Below are 23,443 nucleotides of genomic sequence, written 5' to 3' on the forward strand. Positions count from 1 at the left end.
CTTTACTTGGGCCAGGACTCCGTGCCCCTTTAAGTGGCCTGTTGTTTTGTGGCCGACAAATACCTGTAGGAGTCAGAACAATGTGCCCCTTCTGAACGGGGAGGCGGGGGCACACGATGAAGAAAAAAAATGTGAACAAAGGGAAACCAGAGAGTGTCTTGATCCAGACGATGGGGGTTATTTGTGTCGGCTGCCGCGCTCCTGCTTTGTGTGGCGGTGACACAGCGCCTCGGCCACCGCCGGCCGTGTAACTCCAGCTTCTGTGCATTCTCCCAGCCGTAGAGTGAAGAGCTGGATGATGATCCATGACCGGCCCGCCATCACATGACCTGCCGACATGGATCTAGTCCTGTCAGATTTCGTGCGCTCCACTGGGGCGGAGCCTGGGCTGGCGAGGGATCTGCTGGAAGGTAAGATCTGATTGGTCAGTGTAAGGAAAGGCCATTTTAACATGCAGTTATCAGTTTAATTTCCAGGAGGAATAACAGAGGAACTGCAGAAAAGAAAATTCTCCAGAATGATTTTATGGCAAATGCAAGTGTTCAGCCAGATATGTCGGGGGAGGCGCCGTGTCCACGTACAACACCGCGGAGGCCTCTGTTGCATACCCCGACAGATGGGTCAAGAGGCAAAGAAAGCTGGGGCACGGCCGACCCAACACACAATTCCGGAGGAGGTTTTTTTACATCTTGTGTTGCACTGTTCCTCTGTTGATCCTCCTGGAAATTTGTAATAAATTAAATCAAATTTGTAAATAAATTGAAAATTGGGGAGTTTGCTTAATTATGATTCCAGAAGAGTTGGGTGAGGCCCCCTTGAGAAAGACCCCGTGTAGGAGGACCATAAAAATATTCATCAGGCCAGAAACATTGCCCTTTACACTGGCAGCCTATCCTGAAACCAGACATATCAGTCTGTGACTTACCCTTATGAGAAACACAAGCTGAATAGTGAGTGCAGCTCTGGAGTATAATACAGGATGTAATTCAGGATCAGTAATGTATGTACACAATGACTGCACCAGCAGAATAGTGAGTGCAGCTCTGGAGTGTAATACAGGATGTAACTCAGGATCAGTACAGGATCAGTAATGTAATATATATACACAGTGACTGCACCAGCAGAATAGTGAGTGTAGCTCTGGAGTATAATACAGGATGTAACTCAGGATCAGTAATGTAATATATATACACAGTGACTGCACCAGCAGAATAGTGAGTGCAGCTCTGGCGTATAATACAGGAGGTAATTCAGGATCAGTATAGGATCATTAATGTAATGTATGTACACAGTGACTGCACCAGCAGAATAGTGAGTGCAGCTCTGGGGTATAATACAGGATGTAACTCGGGATCAGTACAGGATCATTAATGTAATGTATGTACACAGTGACTGCACCAGCAGAATAGTGAGTGCAGCTCTGGAGTGTAATACAGGATGTAACTCAGGATCAGTACAGGATCAGTAATGTAATGTATCTACACAGTGACTGCACCAGCAGAATAGTGAGTGCAGCTCTGGCGTATAATACAGGAGGTAATTCAGGATCAGTACAGAATCAGTAATGTAATGTATCTACACAGTGACTGCACCAGCAGAATAGTGAATGCAGCTCTGGCGTATAATACAGGATGTAACTCGGGATCAGTGCAGGATCAGTAATGTAATGTATGTACACAGTGACTGCACCAGCAGAATAGTGAGTGCAGCTCTGGGGTATAATACAGGATGTAACTCAGGATCAGTACAGGATCAGTAATGTAATGTATCTACACAGTGACTGCACCAGCAGAATAGTGAGTGCAGCTCTGGGGTATAATACAGGATGTAACTCAGGATCAGTAATGTAATGTATATACACAGTGACTGCACCAGCAGAATAGTGATTGCAGCTCTGGCGTATAATACAGGATGTAACTCGGGATCAGTGCAGGATCAGTAATGTAATGTATGTACACAGTGACTGCACCAGCAGAATAGTGAGTGCAGCTCTGGGGTATAATACAGGATGTAACTCAGGATCAGTACAGGATCAGTAATGTAATGTATCTACACAGTGACTGCACCAGCAGAATAGTGAGTGCAGCTCTGGGGTATAATACAGGATGTAACTCGGGATCAGTGCAGGATCAGTAATGTAATGTATGTACACAGTGACTGCACCAGCAGAATAGTGAGTGCAGCTCTGGGGTATAATACAGGATGTAACTCAGGATCAGTACAGGATCAGTAATGTAATGTATCTACACAGTGACTGCACCAGCAGAATAGTGAGTGCAGCTCTGGGGTATAATACAGGATGTAACTCAGGATCAGTACAGGATCAGTAATGTAATGTATCTACACAGTGACTGCACCAGCAGAATAGTGAATGCAGCTCTGGCGTATAATACAGGATGTAACTTGGGATCAGTGCAGGATCAGTAATGTAATGTATGTACACAGTGACTGCACCAGCAGAATAGTGAGTGCAGCTCTGGGGTATAATACAGGATGTAACTCAGGATCAGTACAGGATCAGTAATGTAATGTTTCTACACAGTGACTGCACCAGCAGAATAGTGAGTGCAGCTCTGGGGTATAATACAGGATGTAACTCAGGATCAGTACAGGATCAGTAATGTAATGTATATACACAGTGACTGCACCAGCAGAAAAGTGAGTGCAGCTCTGGAGTATTTTACAGGATGTAACGCAGGATCAGTAATGTAATGTATGTACACAGTAACTGCACCAGCAGAATAGTGAGTGCCGCTCTGGGATATAATACAGGATGTAACTCAGGATCAGTAATGTAATGTATGTACACAGTAACTGCACCAGCAGAATAGTGAGTGCCGCTCTGGGATATAATACAGGATGTAACTCAGGATCAGTACAGGATCAGTAATGTATGTACACAGTGACTGCACCAGCAGAATAGTGAGTGCAGCTCTGGGGTATAATACAGGATGTAACTCAGGATCAGTACAGGATCAGTAATGTAATGTATCTACACAGTGACTGCACCAGCAGAATAGTGAATGCAGCTCTGGCGTATAATACAGGATGTAACTCGGGATCAGTGCAGGATCAGTAATGTAATGTATGTACACAGTGACTGCACCAGTAGAATAGTGAGTGCAGCTCTGGGGTATAATACAGGATGTAACTCAGGATCAGTACAGGATCAGTAATGTAATGTATCTACACAGTGACTGCACCAGCAGAATAGTGAGTGCAGCTCTGGGGTATAATACAGGATGTAACTCAGGATCAGTACAGGATCAGTAATGTAATGTATGTACACAGTGACTGCACCAGCAGAATAGTGAGTGCAGCTCTGGGGTATAATACAGGATGTAACTCAGGATCAGTACAGGATCAGTAATGTAATGTATATACACAGTGACTGCACCAGCAGAAAAGTGAGTGCAGCTCTGGAGTATTTTACAGGATGTAACGCAGGATCAGTACAGGATCAGTAATGTAATGTATATACACAGTGACTGCACCAGCAGAATAGTGAGTGCAGCTCTGGAGTATTTTACAGGATGTAACGCAGGATCAGTAATGTAATGTATGTACACAGTAACTGCACCAGCAGAATAGTGAGTGCTGCTCTGGGATATAATACAGGATGTAACTCAGGATCAGTACAGGATCAGTGATGTAATGTATGTACACAGTGACTGCACCAGCAGAATAGTGAATGCAGCTCTGGAGTATAATACAGGATAAGTAATGTAACATGCTCTCTGGTTTGTTCTTATTGTCACTTCTCCCTTTTTACCTGTGCTTTATATAAACATTGTAGTAATCCGTTTTTCTGGCTTCTGCTGACTTTCATCTTTGTGTATTTGCTCCTTGGAACCAGTGTGATAAGCGTCCTGCACTTTGGCACTGGGATCTGCAGGAATCCTGGGCATGTGCCGCTCTGTCACTTCTCAGCATTTTCCATTTCTGTTGTTCGGCCTTCATATGGCTACAAATGTTGAGTGTTTGCTGCGATGACTATGAGATACTTGGATTTTTCAGGGCCCTTGTCAGCAGTGGACTGTCAGGATCCACCAGAGATCGTGAAATAAAGCACTAGGTTTTATGAATTACCGTAGTTTTTCATTTTCGTTGACTTTGCATAAAACTGGATTGTGATGTATTCCTGCTCATTGAGATTTCAAGGTCTCACCGAAAGATGAATCTGCAGCCCTCGGATGTGTCAGCCAAGTTATTCTTCATAAATAGTATCATTCACAACTCCCCTGAGTTATGTTGTCATATTTAGGGTTCAGTCCTAAAATGTGAACAGGTTATCACTATTCTCAGTGAAGGTTTGTTCACTAGGATCCTCAGGATAGGACATCGCTATGAGATCAGAAGTTAGACCACCAATGATCAGCTGATGAAAGGGCCCGAGTGATCGAATAGTTACACGGTGCCATATGTTGTGCTCAGGCTATCAATGGGGATCTGTGCCATAGAGATGATGGGGGAGGGGCAATGCACATTCTGTATTCCTTATATGCATAGAGGGTTAATAGGGGAGGGGCTGTGCACATTCTGTATGCCTTATATATGGATAATGGGGAGGGGCTGTGCACATTCTGTATGCCTTATATGGATAATGGGGAGGGGCTGTGCACATTCTGTATGCCTTATATAGATAATGGGGAGGGGCTGTGCACATTCTGTATGCCTTATATGGATAATAGGGAGGGGCTGTGCACATTCTGTATGCCTTATATGGATAATGGGGAGGGGCTGTGCACATTCTATACGTTATATATGGGTAGAAGGGTAATAGGGGAGGGGCTGTGTACATTCTATACGTTATATATGGGTAGAGGGATAATAGGGGAGGGGCTGTGCACATTCTATACGTTATATATGGGTAGAGGGGTAATAGGGGAGGGGCTGTGCACATTCTATAGGTTATATATGGGTAGAGGGGTAATAGGAGAGGGGTAATAGGAGAGGGGCTGTGCACATTCTATAGGTTATATATGGGTAGAGGGGTAATAGGGGAGGGGCTGCGCATTCTATAGGTTATATATGGGTAGAGGGGTAATAGGGGAGGGGCTGTGCACATTCTATAGGTTATATATGGGTAAAGGGGTAATAGGGGAGGGGCTGTGCACATTCTATAGGTTATATATGGGTAGAGGGGTAATAGGGGAGGGGCTGTGCACATTCTATAGGTTATATATGGGTAGAGGGGTAATAGGGGAGGGGCTGTGCACATTCTATAGGTTATATATGGGTAGAGGGATAATAGGGGAGGGGCTGTGCACATTCTATAGGTTATATATGGGTAGAGGGATAATAGGGGAGGGGCTGTGCACATTCTATAGGTTATATATGGGTAGAGGGATAATAGGGGAGGGGCGCTGTGCACATTCTATAGGTTATATATGGGTAGAGGGATGATAGGGGAGGGGCTGTGCACATTTTGTATGTCTTTCATGCGTATAGGGATAATAGGGGCCGTGCACATTCTGTATGTCATGGGAAGAGGGATAATAGGGGAGGGGCTGTGGACGTTCTATTTGCCTTATATGGATAATAGGGGAGTGGCTGTGCGCATTCTGTACATCTTATAAGGGTAGACAGATAAAGGGGTGGGGTGTTTTTGTATTTGTGTTTTAGGGACGTGAAGAAATAAGCAGAGGATTTGGCTCTCATTAGCACATTTCTCAGGACGTTTTTCTTTGGTACCCTTGATGCCATTTCTCTACCCCTCTATTGTGACCATCAGTACAGATAACCAGTGTAACCTTGGGCAAGGGCACCATAGTTTCCCATAGTCTAGTCTTTCAGTCTGTGCTATGGATTGAGGTTGGTGACGAGACTCGCTGCCCACTGGCATGTTATAAACACCCAGATGCACTGAGACCAGAAAGGAAAGCTGGTATAGCTACCAGGGGTCATTGTAAGGATGCGGAAGACACAGGGATTAACCTCGTCTCACCGGCCACTCATCTCTTGTGCACTGCAGACTAATAATTGTGGAATAAGGCTCCTGTGTGTACCCGCTTTCCCAGGGTCTCCTCTGCTCTTGGGTTGTGTTGTGAAGGTCTCGGTTCTCTCTCCCTGTTGACTGGTCCTATGCGGAGTCCTCCATCTTCAGAACATTCCCGATCACTGATCTGTGTAAGCTGGGCAGGCCCGTGAGTTTCTGTGGAGCCTGGGGGGACTCTGTGACTAAAGAAGATTGCCATAACTGATAAAAATGGCTGCTGTAATGTTGCTTCTTATCAGCGAAAGAGATGAGACCTATTTCCTGCTTTCTTCTCTCCTCCCTGTTTTAGGGTTTAGTCACACATTATAATTTTTGCCTTAGTTTTTCAAAATTATAGCAAAACTCTGAAACTTTTGCAGATTTCAGAAAATTACATTTTTTCCTTTAAATTTTAGAAACGTATTTTTTATAGTTTAAATAAGTTTTTAATAAATAACATCTTTTTAGCCAAATTACTGTACTTTTTTTTTTTTTTTTTTGCAGATTTCAAGTTTTCTATTCTTTGCTGATTTTAGCTGTTGCACTTATTTTTTGCAGGTTTCGTCTGTTGTGCTTTTTTATATACATATGATGGCTATTGCATTTTTTCTTCTTCAAAAACTGCAGTGTGTGACTAAATCCTTATCCCAGCGCACAACCACTTTCCTTTGCTGTCAGGTGTCTGTGTATTGTGCTCGGTGAATGGCTAATGGCCGCCCTTGTTTCTGCTCCTTTTATTTGCCTTGTTGCGGTGACCTCATCTCTTGGCGGACACTGAAGGTGCAGGGACTTTCCAGCAAGTCCAGATGGGAGGTGAGACTAAATTCAGCGTTCTGGGGAATGAGCCAGACGTGGGAGCTCATGTGACCGCTCTGACACATTAAAACCTTTGTGAAATTTGTGAATATCAAGCTGTGAAGTTTAGGAATTTGTTTTGACTTCATGGAGTCTGTGAGCGCAGTGTTGGTGGTGGGACTTGTGAAATATGAGGTCCTGTGGTGGGTGACAACCTGAGCTTCATAGAGAATGCAAGTATTTGGAAAGGTAGGTAACCACCGGTATTAAATCTTTGAGACCTTTTTTTTTTTTTTTTTTTTTTTTTTTTTGGCGGTTACTTGCTTTGTTGTGGAGGTTTGGCAGGCAGTGACAGGGGGCGGGCCAGACTACACTTTACACTTCCTGTTGTCGGTTGCTTCAAGGCATAGAAGACATTTTCTGGGGCTAGTAAAGCCACCTGCTCCCGCTCAATGACAGGACGTATTTTCTTTCCCACTGATGGGAGACGAAAATATAAATTTGGCGGCGCACATCTCTGTGAGTAGAAGATTACGTTATCCACCGCCATGGTGTAATACATCAGTGTCTGATGGCGGCTCTGCCGACTAGTAACGAAGTGGAAACTCTGCCGCCAAAACACTTCATCTCCAGTGTGATAGAAGCATAATGCTGTTTTTGGACAGAAATAAGGTTTTATAAGTGACTGATCAGTACAGGGACTGCACCAGCAGAACAGTGAGTGCAGCTCTGGAGTATAACACAGGTATTGCACTTGTATATTGGCGTTTCCAGTTTCTACAGTCTGCAGTGCTCGTCTTGTGTTTCTTGTCCGTTCTGTAGTTAATGCATGGACTGATCTTAAATATCTCAGTAATCCAGAACACGTTTATATTTCTTCCTAGGCAAACAATGGGACGTGAACGCGGCACTCGGTGACTATGACCAGCTACGACAAGCTACTGCAGGCGGGCTGACGCACAACCTAACCGATACTAGAGGCTTCATGCCCCCAGAAGTGGCTCGCCCCATGAGACCGGCGCTGCAGAGGCAGGATGACATCGTGCAAGGTGATTATTGCTCTGTCACACAGCGCTCCTGTTATGGGGACCTTCACTACAGTAGGGGGCGCTCTTGCCCTGGTGTCTACAGAATGTCCCCTCTGCATTACTGTAGATACTTGCCTGTAAATGATAAGAAGGCTCAACAATGACCCTTAAATTAGCAGTTATCATGGGTAGCTATTTTGAAATCCATTGAGAGCTGTATTTTCACCCGGTCACTGAAGCACCATAATAACATAGACAAACCTCTTCTCCTTGTTTCCAAAGCTTGTGCCTGTCACCCCCTGTGCTTATTCGGGTTTGTACTTTTAAAAGGGCAATTATCTAGTAAGCTAGGAATGTCCACATGTCAGCCCACGGGCCCCCTCAGAGTGGGAAAAAGACTGGTGAGAAATGACGTAACCCATTGATACTTACTCACCCATTGTTCCTTGTTGACCAGGATCAAATTTTCAGTTTCTTGGTTTCTAGTGGTCAACCTTCTATTACTTCTTTTGAATTGCTTTTGCCCTAGAAAACAGTGCTGACACGTGCCCTGTGTCAGGCCCCCGTGGCATGGCCATGTGGACACTTAGTCTGCCGGCCTTCCCTGCGGTACGAGTCTTCCTTGGCCCCTTTCTCCACAGACCCGCTTATGGAGGAGCGTCCATGTGATCAGGCCCCACGTTCCCAGCACGCTCCACGTCACGGTTGGGTTTCGCTCTTCACACTTGGGTTTTGTAACTTTCCATGGCCTCCGCTTACTTTTTGGGCTTTTATTTGTGATTTTTTGGCAGGTTTGCCTGTTGTCCTCTGTTATCAGCCAGTTAGATCTGTCGTTATTGAATGTAACAGTCTATTCTTGTTTTCAGAGAAGCGCCTGTCACGAGGCATCTCTCACGCCAGCTCCTCCATCGTGTCCTTGGCCCGCTCCCATGTGTCCAGTAACTGTAGCAGCGAGCACCCGCTGGAGCCCCCCGTCTGCACCTTCCAGCTCCCGGACCTAACCGTGTACAGCGATGATTTCCGCAGCTTCATCGAGCGGGACCTCATTGAGCAGTCCATGCTGGTGGCCCTGGAGCATGCTGGTAAGTCCGCGTGGCAAAGTATGGGTGTGAGGGCTCGGATACACATAAGGGGTTTGTGAGCTACACTCGAGACCCCCGCTGTGCTCTTGTTTGATACTACAAGCCCCAGCATGGCATTTGCCTCTTCCTGGTAAATGTCACAGCGTTGGATAAACAAAGCTTTATTGAGCGGTGTGGGAGCGACACAACCTGCAGATTCCTCGGGGCTGATGTCATTCCTGGCCTCCATCGTTACACTGGGGGGCACTGCTGACTGCGAGGATGTATAATTACATGTGGCAATGGATTGTGGGAATTACACCCAGTGCTTATTACAGGGCTGCACCCTGCCAGGCCCCATTATTATCACTCATTACTGGGTGCTCTGCCTATGCTGTGCCCTGAGGATGATGGTGAGGGGCTCTATATAGAGACTGCATGCAACTGTAGCAAACCCTCAGCTGTATTATACTACATGTTTTCAGCCTATGAAGGAAGTTTCCTTTCACTGACTGCAGGCAGAGTTGGTGACAATAGTCACAGGCATGATAGCATGGAGCCCTGGCTTCTGTGTAGTAAAACCCTGAGATCTGTCACCACTAAACCAATAAACTTAAACATAGCTGTCACCTCGCCGCATTCCCAGAATGCCTGCGGTGGTCACATGACCGCGAGGACGGGGCCTGTAAATACCCTTATACATGCTGCTTCATGTCAAGTCTCCAGCAGAGGCCAGGGCTCCCCCAGGACATGTCCCATTACATGAGCACACTGCACTGCTGTATGGGAGATCGCCCTTCTACTGACCCCGAGCCCATCCCCCACCTCCAGGCTAAGATATGTAGTGCACGTGGGGAGGGAGACTTCTACTGTCTGCACTACTGACAAGTTGCAGAAGATTTGACAGATGTTTATAACAAACGTCACCGGGTACTAAAGAGCATTCATAACGTGATGGTTCCGAATACAGGATATGTATATAAATGTATATCTCTGCTCCTGAGTCACATCCTGTACTATACTCCAGAGCTGCACTCACTATTCTGCTGGTGCAGTCACTGTGTACATACATTACATTACTGATCCTGTACTGATCCTGAGTTACATCCTGTATTATACTCCAGAGCTGCACTCACTATTCTGCTGGTGCAGTCACTGTGTACATACATTACATTACTGATCCTGTACTGATCCTGAGTTACATCCTGTATTATACTCCAGAGCTGCACTCACTATTCTGCTGGTGCAGTCACTGTGTACATACATTACATTACTGATCCTGTACTGATCCTGAGTTACATCCTGTATTATACCCCAGAGCTACACTCACTATTCTGCTGGTGCTGTCACTGTGTACATACATTACTGATCCTGAGTTACATCCTGTATTATGCTCCAGAGCTGCACTCACTATTCTGCTGGTGCAGTCACTGTGTACATACATTACATTACTGATCCTGTACTGATCCTGAGTTACCTCCTGTATTATACCCCAGAGCTGCACTCACTACTCTGCTGGTGCAGTCACTGTGTACATACATTACATTACTGATCCTGTACTGATCCTGAGTTACATCCTGTATTATACCCCAGACCTGCACTCACTACTCTGCTGGTGCAGTCACTGTGTACATACATTACATTACTGATCCTGAGTTACATCCTGTATTATACTCCAGAACTGCACTCACTATTCTGCTGGTGCAATCACTGTGTACATACATTACATTACTGATCCTGTACTGATCCTGAGTTACCTCCTGTATTATACCCCAGAGCTGCACTCACTACTCTGCTGGTGCGGTCACTGTGTACATACATTACATTACTGATCCTGAGTTACATCCTGTATTATACTCCAGAACTGCACTCACTATTCTGCTGGTGCAATCACTGTGTACATACATTACATTACTGATCCTGTACTGATCCTGAGTTACCTCCTGTATTATACCCCAGAGCTGCACTCACTACTCTGCTGGTGCGGTCACTGTGTACATACATTACATTACTGATCCTGAGTTACATCCTGTATTATACTCCAGAACTGCACTCGCTATTCTGCTGGTGCAGTCACTGTGTACATACATTACATTACTGATCCTGTACTGATCCTGAGTTACCTCCTGTATTATACCCCAGAGCTGCACTCACTACTCTGCTGGTGCGGTCACTGTGTACATACATTACATTACTGATCCTGAGTTACATCCTGTATTATGCTCCAGAGCTGCACGCACTATTCTGCTGTTGCAGTCACTGTGTACATACATTACTGATCCTGAGTTACATCCTGTATTATACCCCAGAGCTGCACTCGCTATTCTGCTGGTGCACTCACTGTACATACATTACTGGTCCTGAGTTACGTCCTGTATTGTACTCCAGAGCTGCACTTACTGTTCTGCTAGAGCTGTGCGTTGTACATTGGAGCTGCGCTGCCCTCTGTGACTGGGAACAGGTGACTGTAGCCAGTTTGGCAGCTGTATGTTGTTGCCTCGCTCCCTGCAGATGCATATACATAGGCACACTCTCTGCTCTCCTCGCTTTCCCCCTTATCTGACAGTCGCTCCCTGAACAGAATCTCCAGTGACTGGTCTGATCTTCAGTGCTGTTGCTTTTAATATCTAGGCCTATATTAGCGTTAGAGTTTTACTTTCTTGAAGTGGCACAACGGGTTAATCTATGTGTCTGTGTGCATACTGGTGTTGTCCTCTGAGGCTGGATCTCGTCCGCTTGGCTGCAGTTGAATGAGCGGTGTTTGCTGTGTGGCGCTGCTGTCATCTTCCTCTCTGCTGGTTCCTGCACTGGAGGCTTCTGCTGAGCCCAGTACACATTACATTGCAGGGTCTGTCTACACTGCTCAGGTGGGGCCACTGCTGACTGCTTCAGTGTCCTGTGAAACGGGGGAAAAAAAAGTATAAAAAAAAAATCTGAAAATCTGCATGGTTGGGGATATATTGCAAATGTGACACCTGGAACATTTACTTCTGGGGGAGAGCCATCCAAACATGGGTGGTCTCCTGAAAGGGGGGCAGTCGTTTGTCATAAATGCATTTTTTTTTTTACCTGGTATGAAAGGCGCTGTTCTCTTGAATCCGGGGAGGTCTCTCTTTTGCTCCTGCGCTGCTCTATTCCTGAGATATGGCCCCCTTTTTCCTGTATATAAATCTAGCCTTTTTAATCAAATGGGCAGGGTCATTGTCTGTCTGTGTAGGAGGGTACAAGTGTACCACGCCCACTTGTCTAACAATACTAGATTTGTGCATCGGGAAGAGTTGGCCGTGTCTGAGGATCGGAGAGGCGCAGGAAGAAAAGGAAAACCTCTCCGGATTCAGAAGACGAGCGGCTTTTACAGCAGGGAAAAATACATAGCAAGTGACCCGTCCTTGAAGGTTATTTGGGTTGTTTTTGTATGCGATTTATTATACACTTGTAAAGCCTCTGTATTTTACTACCTATATCTGGATGTAGAATTAGTCAGTGAGCGCTCTTTCCTTCTCAGTTGCTTTCGGATGATTTATGACCTCAAAGTCCAGCTCTACTTTCATGTAGTCATAAAACAGAGAGGATCTCCGATGAAGAGCTCACTGACGGATTCTCAGTTCTACAGCCATCAATGTGCAGGGAAAATAAAAGCCTGTAAAAGTAAAACTTTCCTTAATCTAAAGCACTCTGTCCATTAATGACCTGCTGGCATCCCCCGTTTGGCTTTGTGCTACCAATCACATGGGTACAGGTGTATAAATCTATAGTTCCCTGTGTTTTCTCAGGTCGTCTCAACTGGTGGACACAACTTGACCCGTCCTACCAGCGACTTCTTCCATTGGCGACGACTGGTGACGGAAACTGCTTGCTGCATGCAGCCTCTCTGGGTAAGAACTAGTGATGGGTACATGAGGGGGCATATTACCCTGCGGAGAGTCCTAACAGACTGTGTGCTCTCAGGGATGTGGGGCTTCCACGACCGGGACCTGATGCTCCGCAAGTCTCTGTACACACTGATGGAGAAGGGCTCCGAGAAGGAAGCGCTGAGGAGGCGCTGGCGGTTCCAACAGACGATGCAGAATAAAGAGGTACGTGGGTGAGGGTGTATGCAGCCCTCCATACACTTGGATTATTCATTAACTCTCCTGCTGCAGAACCTCAAAGCACGAACGCACAGTGGAGAGTGAGGAAGGGTTCCCCTCCAATAATCTTGTATCTCTTCTTGCAGTCCGGCTTGGTGTACACAGAAGAAGAATGGCAAAGGGAGTGGAATGAGTTAATAAAACTTGCGTCCAGCGAGCCCCGGATGCACTACGGAACCAATGGGTCAAACTGCGGAGGGTAGGTAATAATGGCCGTGTGGAAAGGAGTGTTTAAAAAAACAGACTGCTGAGGTATCCTTGTAAGATGGGGCATTCCCAATTTGTACTTGTACCGCCCTTCCGTGCCGATCCTGTGGTCAGGAGTGGCGCTGTTTGCAATAATCAGTATGGCATCGCTCCTCCGTTGTCTGCAGCCTTTCTAGAATAAGGGATGGCGGGGCTTATTGTCACACCACTAACTCCCTAGAATCGTCCGCCTTTTTTCAGGCTCTGGAGAATAACGGGTTAATGGGCTTCCTCTTTGTGGGCCGGAGACACCGTCCAGGCACGGATAATCCGGAGTGAGGAGCTGCAATGACCGCGAGTGTTTACTCTGCGGCTGGGAGCGGCTTCCTTCCTCCCGGCGGTGACACGGGTCATTCCCAGAGCTGTCACCTGCCGCGTTGTCGTCTGCACCGCAACACCTTCCTCATATGAGAGACTTTCTGTTATTCGTGATCTCTGCCAGCTGAGCGATTATCGGAGCCCCTGTGGTCTCAGGACCCCTGTATTGTTTGCTTTTAGAAATCTCTCCCAATTAGCAATTAAAACGGACGTTACAAACCTGCTTCTGCGGCGCCACTTTTGTCCAGTGGCTGTTTTTGGTATTACAGGTCCTCCTCATCAGGCACAAGCCGAGCCTTCTTTCTAATCTGAATACCCCTTTTATGTCCTTAATGCTTAGTGGTCGCTAGAGCTGATTAGGTGTGCTTGTCCTGCAGGGCGGAAAGCTCGGAGGAGCCGGTGTACGAGAGCCTGGAGGAGTTTCACGTCTTTGTACTCGCTCATGTACTCAAGAGGCCGATCGTGGTGGTGGCAGACACCATGCTCCGAGACTCGGGAGGAGAGGGTGAGCCCTGTCTGCCTATATGTTTAGCACTTTCTCCATACTTCTGGCTTTTCTATCCCATTGTGAGTGGTGTCCGGCATGAGAGTTCAATGGTGATGATCATCGCTGGGGTGGGAAACCGGGCAATTGCTGTATATACTATTTATACATGGGTGCAGGAAGTGTGCACACGGAGGGAGCGCACACACACGGGTTGTGCTCTGTATGTACGTACTGTGTATCCGTACACATGTGTACACTGTAAATACATGTGTATATACATGTTTGAGTTAGGAGGTGTAAATCAAGTAGAACGCTGCTCATCCATCAGGTGATTGGATTGTTTATGCCTGAACAAAAGCCCTTGTTCTCGGCAGCCCGGTGTGAATTGCATACATGACAGGTACAATCAATCAATTACTGATCTGTTCCCATTTTTGCCAGCTTGAGTAAAAAGGCCAATAAACAAGTGCTGAACGACTCCAATATTGTCAATTGCGCTCATGCAACTGTCTGAAATCTACTCGTGTAAATGCAGCTGAATGTTTGTATGTGATGGTGCAATAGGTGAGGCATTTTGGGCTGCACGTCTTGACCTTTTGCCCAGGGCCCCACTTTGTATAATGCCAGCGCAGCTTAGGATCGAAGATTGCTGCTGCTCTGGCGCCCACGATCCACTGTGGCTGGGGAAGGGTCTCCATAGTTAGACTACAAATGTTGTGTAGTTAAGGCTGATCCAGGACAACATGGACCCGTTCTAGCAGTGGCCACCAGAGGGTCTCCAAACTGAACACTCTGCTTTCTAGGCATGTATGAAGCAGGTGGCTCAGGTCGGGAGACTCCGCGTGGGGCCGGGGTCTTCTTGATGCTCGAGCTTGGTCTTGTTTCATGGCTATGTGAGAGCTGCTGCTGGCTGACACTTACCTTCTCTTCTCTTTCCTTCTAGCATTTGCCCCAATACCATTTGGAGGAATCTACCTCCCTCTAGAGGTTCCACCTAACAAGTGCCACAGCTCTCCGCTGGTGCTGGCGTACGACCAAGCCCACTTCTCTGCCCTCGTATCCATGGAGCAGGGTGACCAGAGCAAGGATCAAGGTACAGGCCTCTTAAGCCATGTTTGGGTGTCCACATCTTGGACGTCTATGTAGATCTCGGCCCCTAGATGGTGTTTGGTTTGTACCACAGTACTGCACCTGGCGGAGAGTGTTTCTCAGTGGTGCGGCATCAGATGATACAAAACTACCTTAGGAGTCCACTCTTTCCTGCTGCTCTTGTACTGTGGGATTTATAACCGCCCCTTTATGAACAGAATTTATTTTTGATGCTGTGAACATGCGTCTGACTTCCCCCTCTGTTCCTTGTGCACAGCGCCTTTCATCCCCCTGACGGACTCTCAGCACAAGTTGCTCCCCGTACACTTTGCGGTGGACCCTGGGAAAGACTGGGAGTGGGGCAAGAACGATTCTGACATTGTCCGCCTTGCGGGGTAAGTTACACAACTCATAGGCTATACGGTGGTATGCTTGCTGAGGCGGTATTACAGTATGGAATTCTCTGTATGTCCAGCTTCCCCTATATGTGTGCCACCTAGCACAGCCAATCCACAATGTTCCCCACACCAAACGCCCATCTGACAAGCTGTATTCCGATTGCTCCTGATAGGTTTAAAGGGAACCTATCACCCCAAAATCGATGGTGAGCTAAGCCCACCGGCATTAGGGGCTTATCTACAGTATTCTGTAATGCTGTAGATAAGCCCCCAATGTATCCTGAAAGATGAGAAAATACTTAGATTATACTCAACCAGGGGCGTTCCCACTACGGTCCGGATCCGATGGGTGTCGTGGTCCGGTCTGGCACCTCCTATCTTCATACGATGACGTCCTCTTCTGGTCTTCACGCCGCGTCTCCGGCGCAGGTGTACTGATTTGCCCTGTTGAAGGCAGAGCAAAGTACTGCAGTGCGCAGGCGCCGGGCCTCTCTGACCTTTCCCGGTACCTGCGCACTGCAGTGACAAAGTACGCCTGCCCCGGAGCCGCAGCGTGAAGACAAGAAGAGGACGTCATCGTAAGAAGATGGGAGGCCCCGGACCGGACCGCCCACCCAGGTGAGTAAAATCTAACCTCTTTTTCTCCTTTTAGGATACATCGGGGCTTATCTACAGCATTACAGAATGCTGTAGATAAGCCCCCGATGCTGGTGGGCTTACTTCACCATCGATTTTGGGGGTGACAGGTTCCCTTTAACTCCCTTTTTCATACCTTGGCCAAAAAATACAAATCTATACTTGACTACCAATTGGCAGGCACTATTGTCTGGGTCTCCTTGCTTCCTTTTCCAGCAGGTGTGGACAGGTGATCGCTGCAGCAGTGACGCATTGATCTCTGTTCCAGCCACGGATTGGTACCTTGTCCATAGGATCAGAATAGGCTGTGCAAAGACTGGCACTGTACACTGTGTTCTGGTCTTGCTGATATGACCACTGCTGACCATCCAGAAAGGGAAGTTTGGGGACCCTACTAGTGTTACCAAGGAGAGGTGGGGGACTGGTAGGGGAATATAAGATCCTCCGGCTACTATTGGGGTCTCTTGTACTTTTAAGAGCCGCATACATGCACTGTACCACTTAGGAGGGGATGCCTTTTGGTGGCAGACATAGGGCTCATGGCCATGATGCTGCATCCTCCTTCGTTATGTCATCCTATCACATGTGCCTATAAATGTTTTATGCGCTCCTGTGCTGAGGCTGTAATATAATCTGCCGCACACAGACTGGCGGTAAGGATGATGCCCAGACCAGGGCACCGTGAATGGTCTGTCTCGGTGAAGTACTACTGATGAAGTGCAGTGTTGGGATACAGATTGGTTACTGCTGCCCTCTGCTGGTCACTCTCATCCTGGAATTTTAGGATTCATGTATAATCAATTGTGTATTAACCCATTAAAGACTGACTTTTGTATTTCTCAGCCATAATTTTTTTTTTTCCAGCTGATTTGAGTCTGCACGGTCTTGTTTGATGCTGGAGAAAAAAAATAACATTTTGTGCAGTTCTTACAACTTACTGTCATTTCTTTATATATTTGTTTTCATAACGTGATTGAAGCAAAATGTAATATTTTGGGGGATGGGAGTTTTTCTTTAATTTTATAAATATTTATTACGGTATTTTGTTTCTCAAGATGTCACAGGACATTGATTTTTTTTTTTTTTTTTTGGGATTTGTGCCATTCATAGAAGCTCAGTTGTAAGGAAATCTGACCGTCCCCTAGTCTTGCTCTAAAACCCTAATAGGAGCAGTGATGGCAGTCAGAAGAGGTGAAAATGCTGGGATGTGGTTCCCCTCCGATCCCAGTCATGTATTTTTCCGTGCCACCTAAACAATGGTCAGGCGTTGTGTGATCAGAGAGGGTAGTCTCGCTGGCACGCACCTTCTGTTCCAGAGACCATTCGGTCTGTCCATGGCTCTGTGGCTGCTGTGTGCCATATACCTTAAGTAACGTCATGTTTTGTTTCCAGGGTCACGTTGTCATTGGAAGCAAAGCTAAGCCTGCTGCACAATTACATGACGGTGACGTGGCTGTCGCTGCCCTGCGAGATTCAGGTGAGTGGTTGCTCCTGATGACAACTTGTAGGCAACATCAGCCATTTTTCCTCATTTTTATAGTCTACCGTCAATCTGAATTCGCTCCGTGGAGCACACTGACCGGAGATTTGTGTGTCTGAATGAGGCCTTACGTTTACTGTCGAGTTGGGGTCATTACAACCAATGTCTGATATTGTTCTCTGTCCGCAGGCCCCCCTCGCCCAGCCGGAGTCCCCGACCGCATCGGCCGGAGATGACGCGAGGTCCGCTGCAGAATCTGGAGAGTCCGACAAAGAGTCCGTGTGCAGCAGCTCAGCGAGCAACGGAGGCAGCAAAACCGGGAAGGAGAAAGACAAGGAGAAAGAGAAGTTAAAGAAGGAGAAGGACAAGGAGAAAGATAAAAAGCGGGCGGACTCTGTGGCCAACAAGCTGGGCAGCTTTGGGAAGAGCCTGGGCAGCAAGCTGAAGAAAAACATGGGCGGCCTAATGCACAGCAAGAGCGGAAAGTCTGGTGTGAGCAACGGACAAGGGGACACACTGGAGAAGAAGAAGAAAGGGTCTTTAAAGGGCCGAAAGGGCAGCAAAGAGGACTCCTCGCAAGGCGACATCTCCACGTCCTCTGAGAAGTCCTCCAGCAAGTCCGCCACGGACAAGACCCAGGGCGATCCCTACAAATACAGCCACGACGTCAAATTGAGTCTGAGCATCCTGCGAGCAGCCATGCAAGGGGAACGTAAGTTTATCTTCGCCTGCCTGCTAAAGACCAGCGACCGCCATCCTTACCAGAAGCAGATGATCCAACGGTACCTGGCTGATGCCCATGACCGGTTCATAGCGGAGCAGAAGCAAAGGGAGGCCGAGAAGAAGGCCCTGATGAACTGTGGTGCGGCAAAGAGACTAGAGCAAGACATGCTGCTGCCTAAGGCCGACGAGCTCCTGCCCCTACCATCGTATTCCCAAGTGACTGCTACTTATGGGATGGAGTATGGTGTGAAAGGGCCGCTACCCTCCAGTTATTCCGGGGGCTTCACCATCCCGAGACCTTCCATCGTCAACACGTCAGACTGCTCCCACCCACACAGCTACCAGGACAGTAGGCGGCAGGTAGCGGGCGGCTCTTGCAATAATCTGCCCTCCTACGCCACCCTCCCCCGGCACTGCATGCAGACTCGGCCTCATCCGTACCAGTCCAGCCCTCCGCACATGGGTAGGCTTTCTCCTTCCGAGTCCGAACTTCCCCCGGTCTATCCCGAGGGCGACCAGACTGTTTGCATTATGCACAGCAATGGCTACCAGGAACACATAGATCCCAGCACCATGTCCAGAGCGGCAGATGGCAACAAGGTGCGGACGCACTATAACGTCCAGCAGACCAAGTGTAAGCAGACGCACTGCAATTTTTATGGACACCCTGAAACGGGCAACTACTGTTCGTGCTGTTACAAGGAGGAACTGAGGCGGAAAGAGCGTGAAAAACAGGCTTTAATCCACAGGTTCTGAGGGACACCCATAGGGGGCAGCATTGGGGAGGATGCAATATGTTTCTACAGACTTTTCCTTTGTATTTTAGGGTTGTTTTTGGGGCCGAGTGGCTGTACAAATTCTAGAGGACGAGGAACTAGTCATTAGAATTCGCTATATACATTTTTTTTTTAAGGTGCAAACAAAAAATATTAATGCAAATTTGGTAATTTTGTATGTGATGACGCCCTCCATAGCACTTTAGGTTATTTTCCCCCCTTCCTGTTATTTAAAGTCACAATTTTTTTTTTTTTGATTGTGGAGTAAAGCAACCATTTTTCCTAATCTTGGACAAACAGCGCCATCTGTATCTACAGGTTGTATGTGGTACTGCAGCTTTGCAACATTTAGTTCAGTGGTGCTGTAATACCATATACAAACCTGTACATATCTCTTTCCAAAATAGACGGCAGCCATGTTTTTCTAATTGTTGACATCCCTCAAGGACGGTCACACACATGGCAGGGAGAAAGCCTCTTTCCTGCAGCAAATTAATTAAAAAAATTTTTATTTCTTGTGCTGAGCGAAAGGGCGCTTTTGGCTGCCTGTATGAGGGGGTGTCACATGCAACGGGGGGGAATGTAACAAAACAAAACACTATATACATAAATTTTCCACAAATTGTCAAATCCTTCATAATAAAAACTATAGAAATTATTGTATAATCTGAAAGTTGACAATTTGTAAAAAAAAAAAAGAAAAAGTGGATGACTTGAGGTATTGTCTTTAATTTGCATAGTTGGTTTTTTCTTTTTTTTTTTCTGCAAATGTGACTTTTTTTTTCCCCCTCTGGCAGCACACGTGTAGTTCAGACAGCGCACCATCCCCGAAAGATTGCTTCAATCTTCCCATTTACGTGAGGTGTCTTATGATGGGCTGATGAAGTTTTATATATTTAGAAGTGATTTTTTTTTCCAAACAAGAGCGAGCTGAATCATTCTTTCTCGCGGCCCAGGCGGTGCCCATGCGCGGCCCGAAAGATCATACATCTACACGGTCACTGAGGCTCACGCTGCAGATTTTTTTTTTTCTCCCCACCATCCCCTCTTAATGCGTCACCATATCTGCCGATGGCATGAAGTACAATTAGTTAATTGTTTTTTGTTTTTTTTAGTGAATATATGCAATTTCCTATAATTTTATTTTTTTTTTTTTTTAATTCTCACGCCCCTAAGCATGAACACTAATTATAATTTTTTTTTTTAAATAAAGCTGCTAACTATCTTCCTCCCCCCCCAGCCCCGCGATTTCTACACTACCTCTGTCCTGGTAGATAAATAAGGTTAAAAAAAAAATAATAATAAAAAACCTTATTGATGAATAGACTCGTGTATGTCCATCGATGCTCTATATATACAGATGTAAGGATATCGCTCTGTTTTCAAGAGTGGAGAATGTTAAGCCTGATCTCGAGGCGACGCTCGGAGAAGGAAATTCTATTTTTTTATATTTTCATGTTTTAAGATGAACCGATGGAAAGAAATAAGATTAAAACAAAAATGTTCCTCCTTGAAATGCCTTTACATGACGATTCTACTCATCTCTTGGGGGAGGGGCCGTTTTATCTGCCATCTTTGACCCTTTTATGCATTTTTTGGGGGGTGGGGGCAGCTCAGCCATTGTAAATAGGACTACGGCATAAGTAGGGAGCTTTATGCAACGCTTTGAATGTTTTTTTTGCTAAATGTAACTTTTTTTTTTAATCCTGTGAGGCACTTTCTCAATGCAGTTACTGATTCTTCCTAACTTGTATACCTGGAAAAGTAACGATTTACCCTGTAAGAGGTACGGGCGCCATTTTATAGACTAAACCAACATTACCTTCTTTTTTTTTTTTTTTAATTGAAACTTTGATTTATTTATTTTTTTCCCCCCTTTTTTTTTTTCCTGTCTAGACTAAATCAATGTTAAATTATTATTTTTTTTAATTGAAAAGTTAAATTTTCACAATTTTGTGGGGTCTATTGCCGCAGTGTATGTCAACCTGCATCGCTACAGTCAAATTCTGCGCGACTTCACTGGCCGGGCACGATGGGAGTTGTAGTTTTGCAACATTTGCATAGATGACCGGCCCGGAGTCGCTCATCACTTCGGCTTCTGTCTCCAACATGGTCGCCTCTGCCTCAATGCGGTTGGTAAATTCATGTCACAGCAGCTTTTTGTTTTTTTACAGCATTAACGCTGTAGAATATAGATTTACTTTGTTTTTGTTTTTTTTAATGCAATGTTGCATTTCTTAATGTTTAAATATGCAAAATGTCCGTGTACAGAAGACTAATGCGGGAAGGTGACCGAACTGTACGGTGTGTGTGTATATATGTGTGTACACACATACAATACATGTTACACACACGTAGATGCATCTATATATTTATAGAATATTCTGGTCCTGTCCTCTTTGGAACTGACGACACGATCGGGGAAGACGCCCGCGGTGAAACTTAGCAGTATTTGCACAAACCTTTCTAACTGTAGAGCACAATGTGGCAGTGCAAGGTTATCATGACGACGTGTATTATATCGGTGTGTATTATATCGGTGTGTATTACTTGTGTATTTTATTTTTTTTTTTTAATTTCCCCCCTCCCCCACCACTACCCTCCTTTTAACAAAAGCTTTAATAACCAGACTTGTGTTGGGAGCAGCGGCGCCACTTACAATGGATCGCAATAAAGGATTATTAATTGAAGGTTTTTACCATTTGGCAGAATTTCATTGGTTCTTTTCTTGTCGGGATTTGTCTTCTGCCCCCCTGTGGGTAGAACTGATCATTACATGGAAAAGTTGGTCATTAGTTAAAGTGCCTTCAATAAAGTATATTACGCAGCAGACGATTGTGCTTCCATGTCGCCTTCATTCGTGCGCCGGCTCCTTGTTAATGACGCATGGCTTGTGTGGCTGCTGGGATTTATGGCGCTCACCAGGGCAGAAGTGACCCATGTGCTTCTCCCGATTTATTCTTTGCTTTATTAAATCCTGCTTCCGGCTACAGAGAGTTCCCTAATTAGTGCTTCTCCAGCGTGTAGCACAATTATCAGTCTATTTCTGATTGTATGCAGCTTAACCCTGCTGTGGTCTGGGTCCATAAATCAGTGGGCAGAAGCTACAAAGCCCCCCACTGATGGAGTAATACAATGGCCAGGGACAGAGGAAGCCCAAAATCCGCCAGTGGGACCGTTCTGATGGGAAAAGAAAAACCAATTCACACCACATTAAAGTTAAGCTGATCTTTGATGTGCTCCTAAATCACCACATAGGAAAAACACACATAAGAGGCTCACTGATGGATTCTCCGTTACCTCCAATGTGCAGGACAATAAAGTCAAAAACACTGCAAAATTTTAACATTAATGTAAAACTTGGCATATTTTGAGCTGAGTTGTTTTTAAACCACTTAACATTTTCCTACTGATCTACACACCCAACCATTGAATGGCTCTACACCCCTCAAAATTCAAGGATTTCATTGACTCAGTAGTGACAAGAAATACTAGCTTCTGTAACCTGTCGGATCATAGGTGTGTTTTGGACTGTACAGCCTTAGTATTACCACAAGGTGGCGATGTTTGGTCACACAGTACATGTGACAGCAGTCAGCATAGAGCTCAGGTACTGCTTACACCTGGATGTGTGTCTGGGGGTCTCTGAAGCTATACCTGCCGTAATTGGGGCAGTGTAATGATGGACACATTATCCTATACAGAAGAGAAAAAAAGGATATATACCAATCACACTTTTTTTTTTCTTTAAATTGCAGTGCCAGAACACGTCACTGGGGTAAATTCATGAAAGACGAGTCACATACGGATGGTAACCCGGATATGATGTGTCCATCCACGGTCCTCGTCTGCTTCTCTCTGGCCCTCCGATTCAGTCTTCCCAGACCTGACCCTGCCTTATTCAAATAATTTATTCCAATGATTACCTCATTAGCATAAGTTTCTGTACGTTGTGTAGGCATTGGAAATTATAAATCAGCATGAGGAAAACATTTAGAAAAGTGTTAGTGGTCGGAGATTAAGTTTTCATCGCCTCAGCTGAATGATTTACAGCTACTAGACAGCTTGATTACATGTGAGGATTCCCAGGCAACCCCCACATGTACTCAGCCTGACTAATAGCTGTAAATCATTCAGCTGCAGCGATGAAAACTTAAACTCCGACCACTAACAAATACTCAGAGGTCACCCGAGCATGCTAGGGAAAACCCGAGCAACGAGTATATTTACTCATCACTAATAGCAACCTCTGTGCTGAGCATCTGCAGTTACTTTGTGAGAGGCAGTGAGTGGCGACTC

At 45.9% G+C, this 23,443-nt stretch overlaps 1 protein-coding gene across 2 annotated transcripts in view; it reads left to right on the plus strand.

Moving 5' to 3' along the window:
* The window catches only part of OTUD7B (OTU deubiquitinase 7B), a 39,241-nt gene extending 17,265 nt beyond the window's left edge, over window positions 1–21,976 (plus strand). Inside the window, exons 1-11 of one of the 2 annotated variants that reach the window (XM_069728645.1) lie at window positions 189–410; window positions 7,657–7,821; window positions 8,667–8,882; window positions 12,635–12,736; window positions 12,810–12,937; window positions 13,078–13,190; window positions 13,933–14,060; window positions 14,986–15,135; window positions 15,409–15,526; window positions 17,558–17,642; window positions 17,835–21,976. In XM_069728645.1, the coding sequence (XP_069584746.1) occupies window positions 338–410; window positions 7,657–7,821; window positions 8,667–8,882; window positions 12,635–12,736; window positions 12,810–12,937; window positions 13,078–13,190; window positions 13,933–14,060; window positions 14,986–15,135; window positions 15,409–15,526; window positions 17,558–17,642; window positions 17,835–19,124 (2,568 nt within the window). In that variant the 5' untranslated portion in view covers window positions 189–337 and the 3' untranslated portion in view covers window positions 19,125–21,976. Of the gene's footprint in view, window positions 1–188; window positions 411–7,656; window positions 7,822–8,666; window positions 8,883–12,634; window positions 12,737–12,809; window positions 12,938–13,077; window positions 13,191–13,932; window positions 14,061–14,985; window positions 15,136–15,408; window positions 15,527–17,557; window positions 17,643–17,834 lie in introns of those variants that run through there. The other variant, XM_069728654.1, reaches the window with a different exon arrangement.
* The last annotated feature ends 1,467 nt before the right edge of the window (window positions 21,977–23,443 follow it).

This window comes from Ranitomeya imitator, chromosome 1 (genome assembly GCF_032444005.1).
Source record: "Ranitomeya imitator isolate aRanImi1 chromosome 1, aRanImi1.pri, whole genome shotgun sequence".
NCBI classification, from domain to species: domain Eukaryota; kingdom Metazoa; phylum Chordata; class Amphibia; order Anura; family Dendrobatidae; genus Ranitomeya; species Ranitomeya imitator.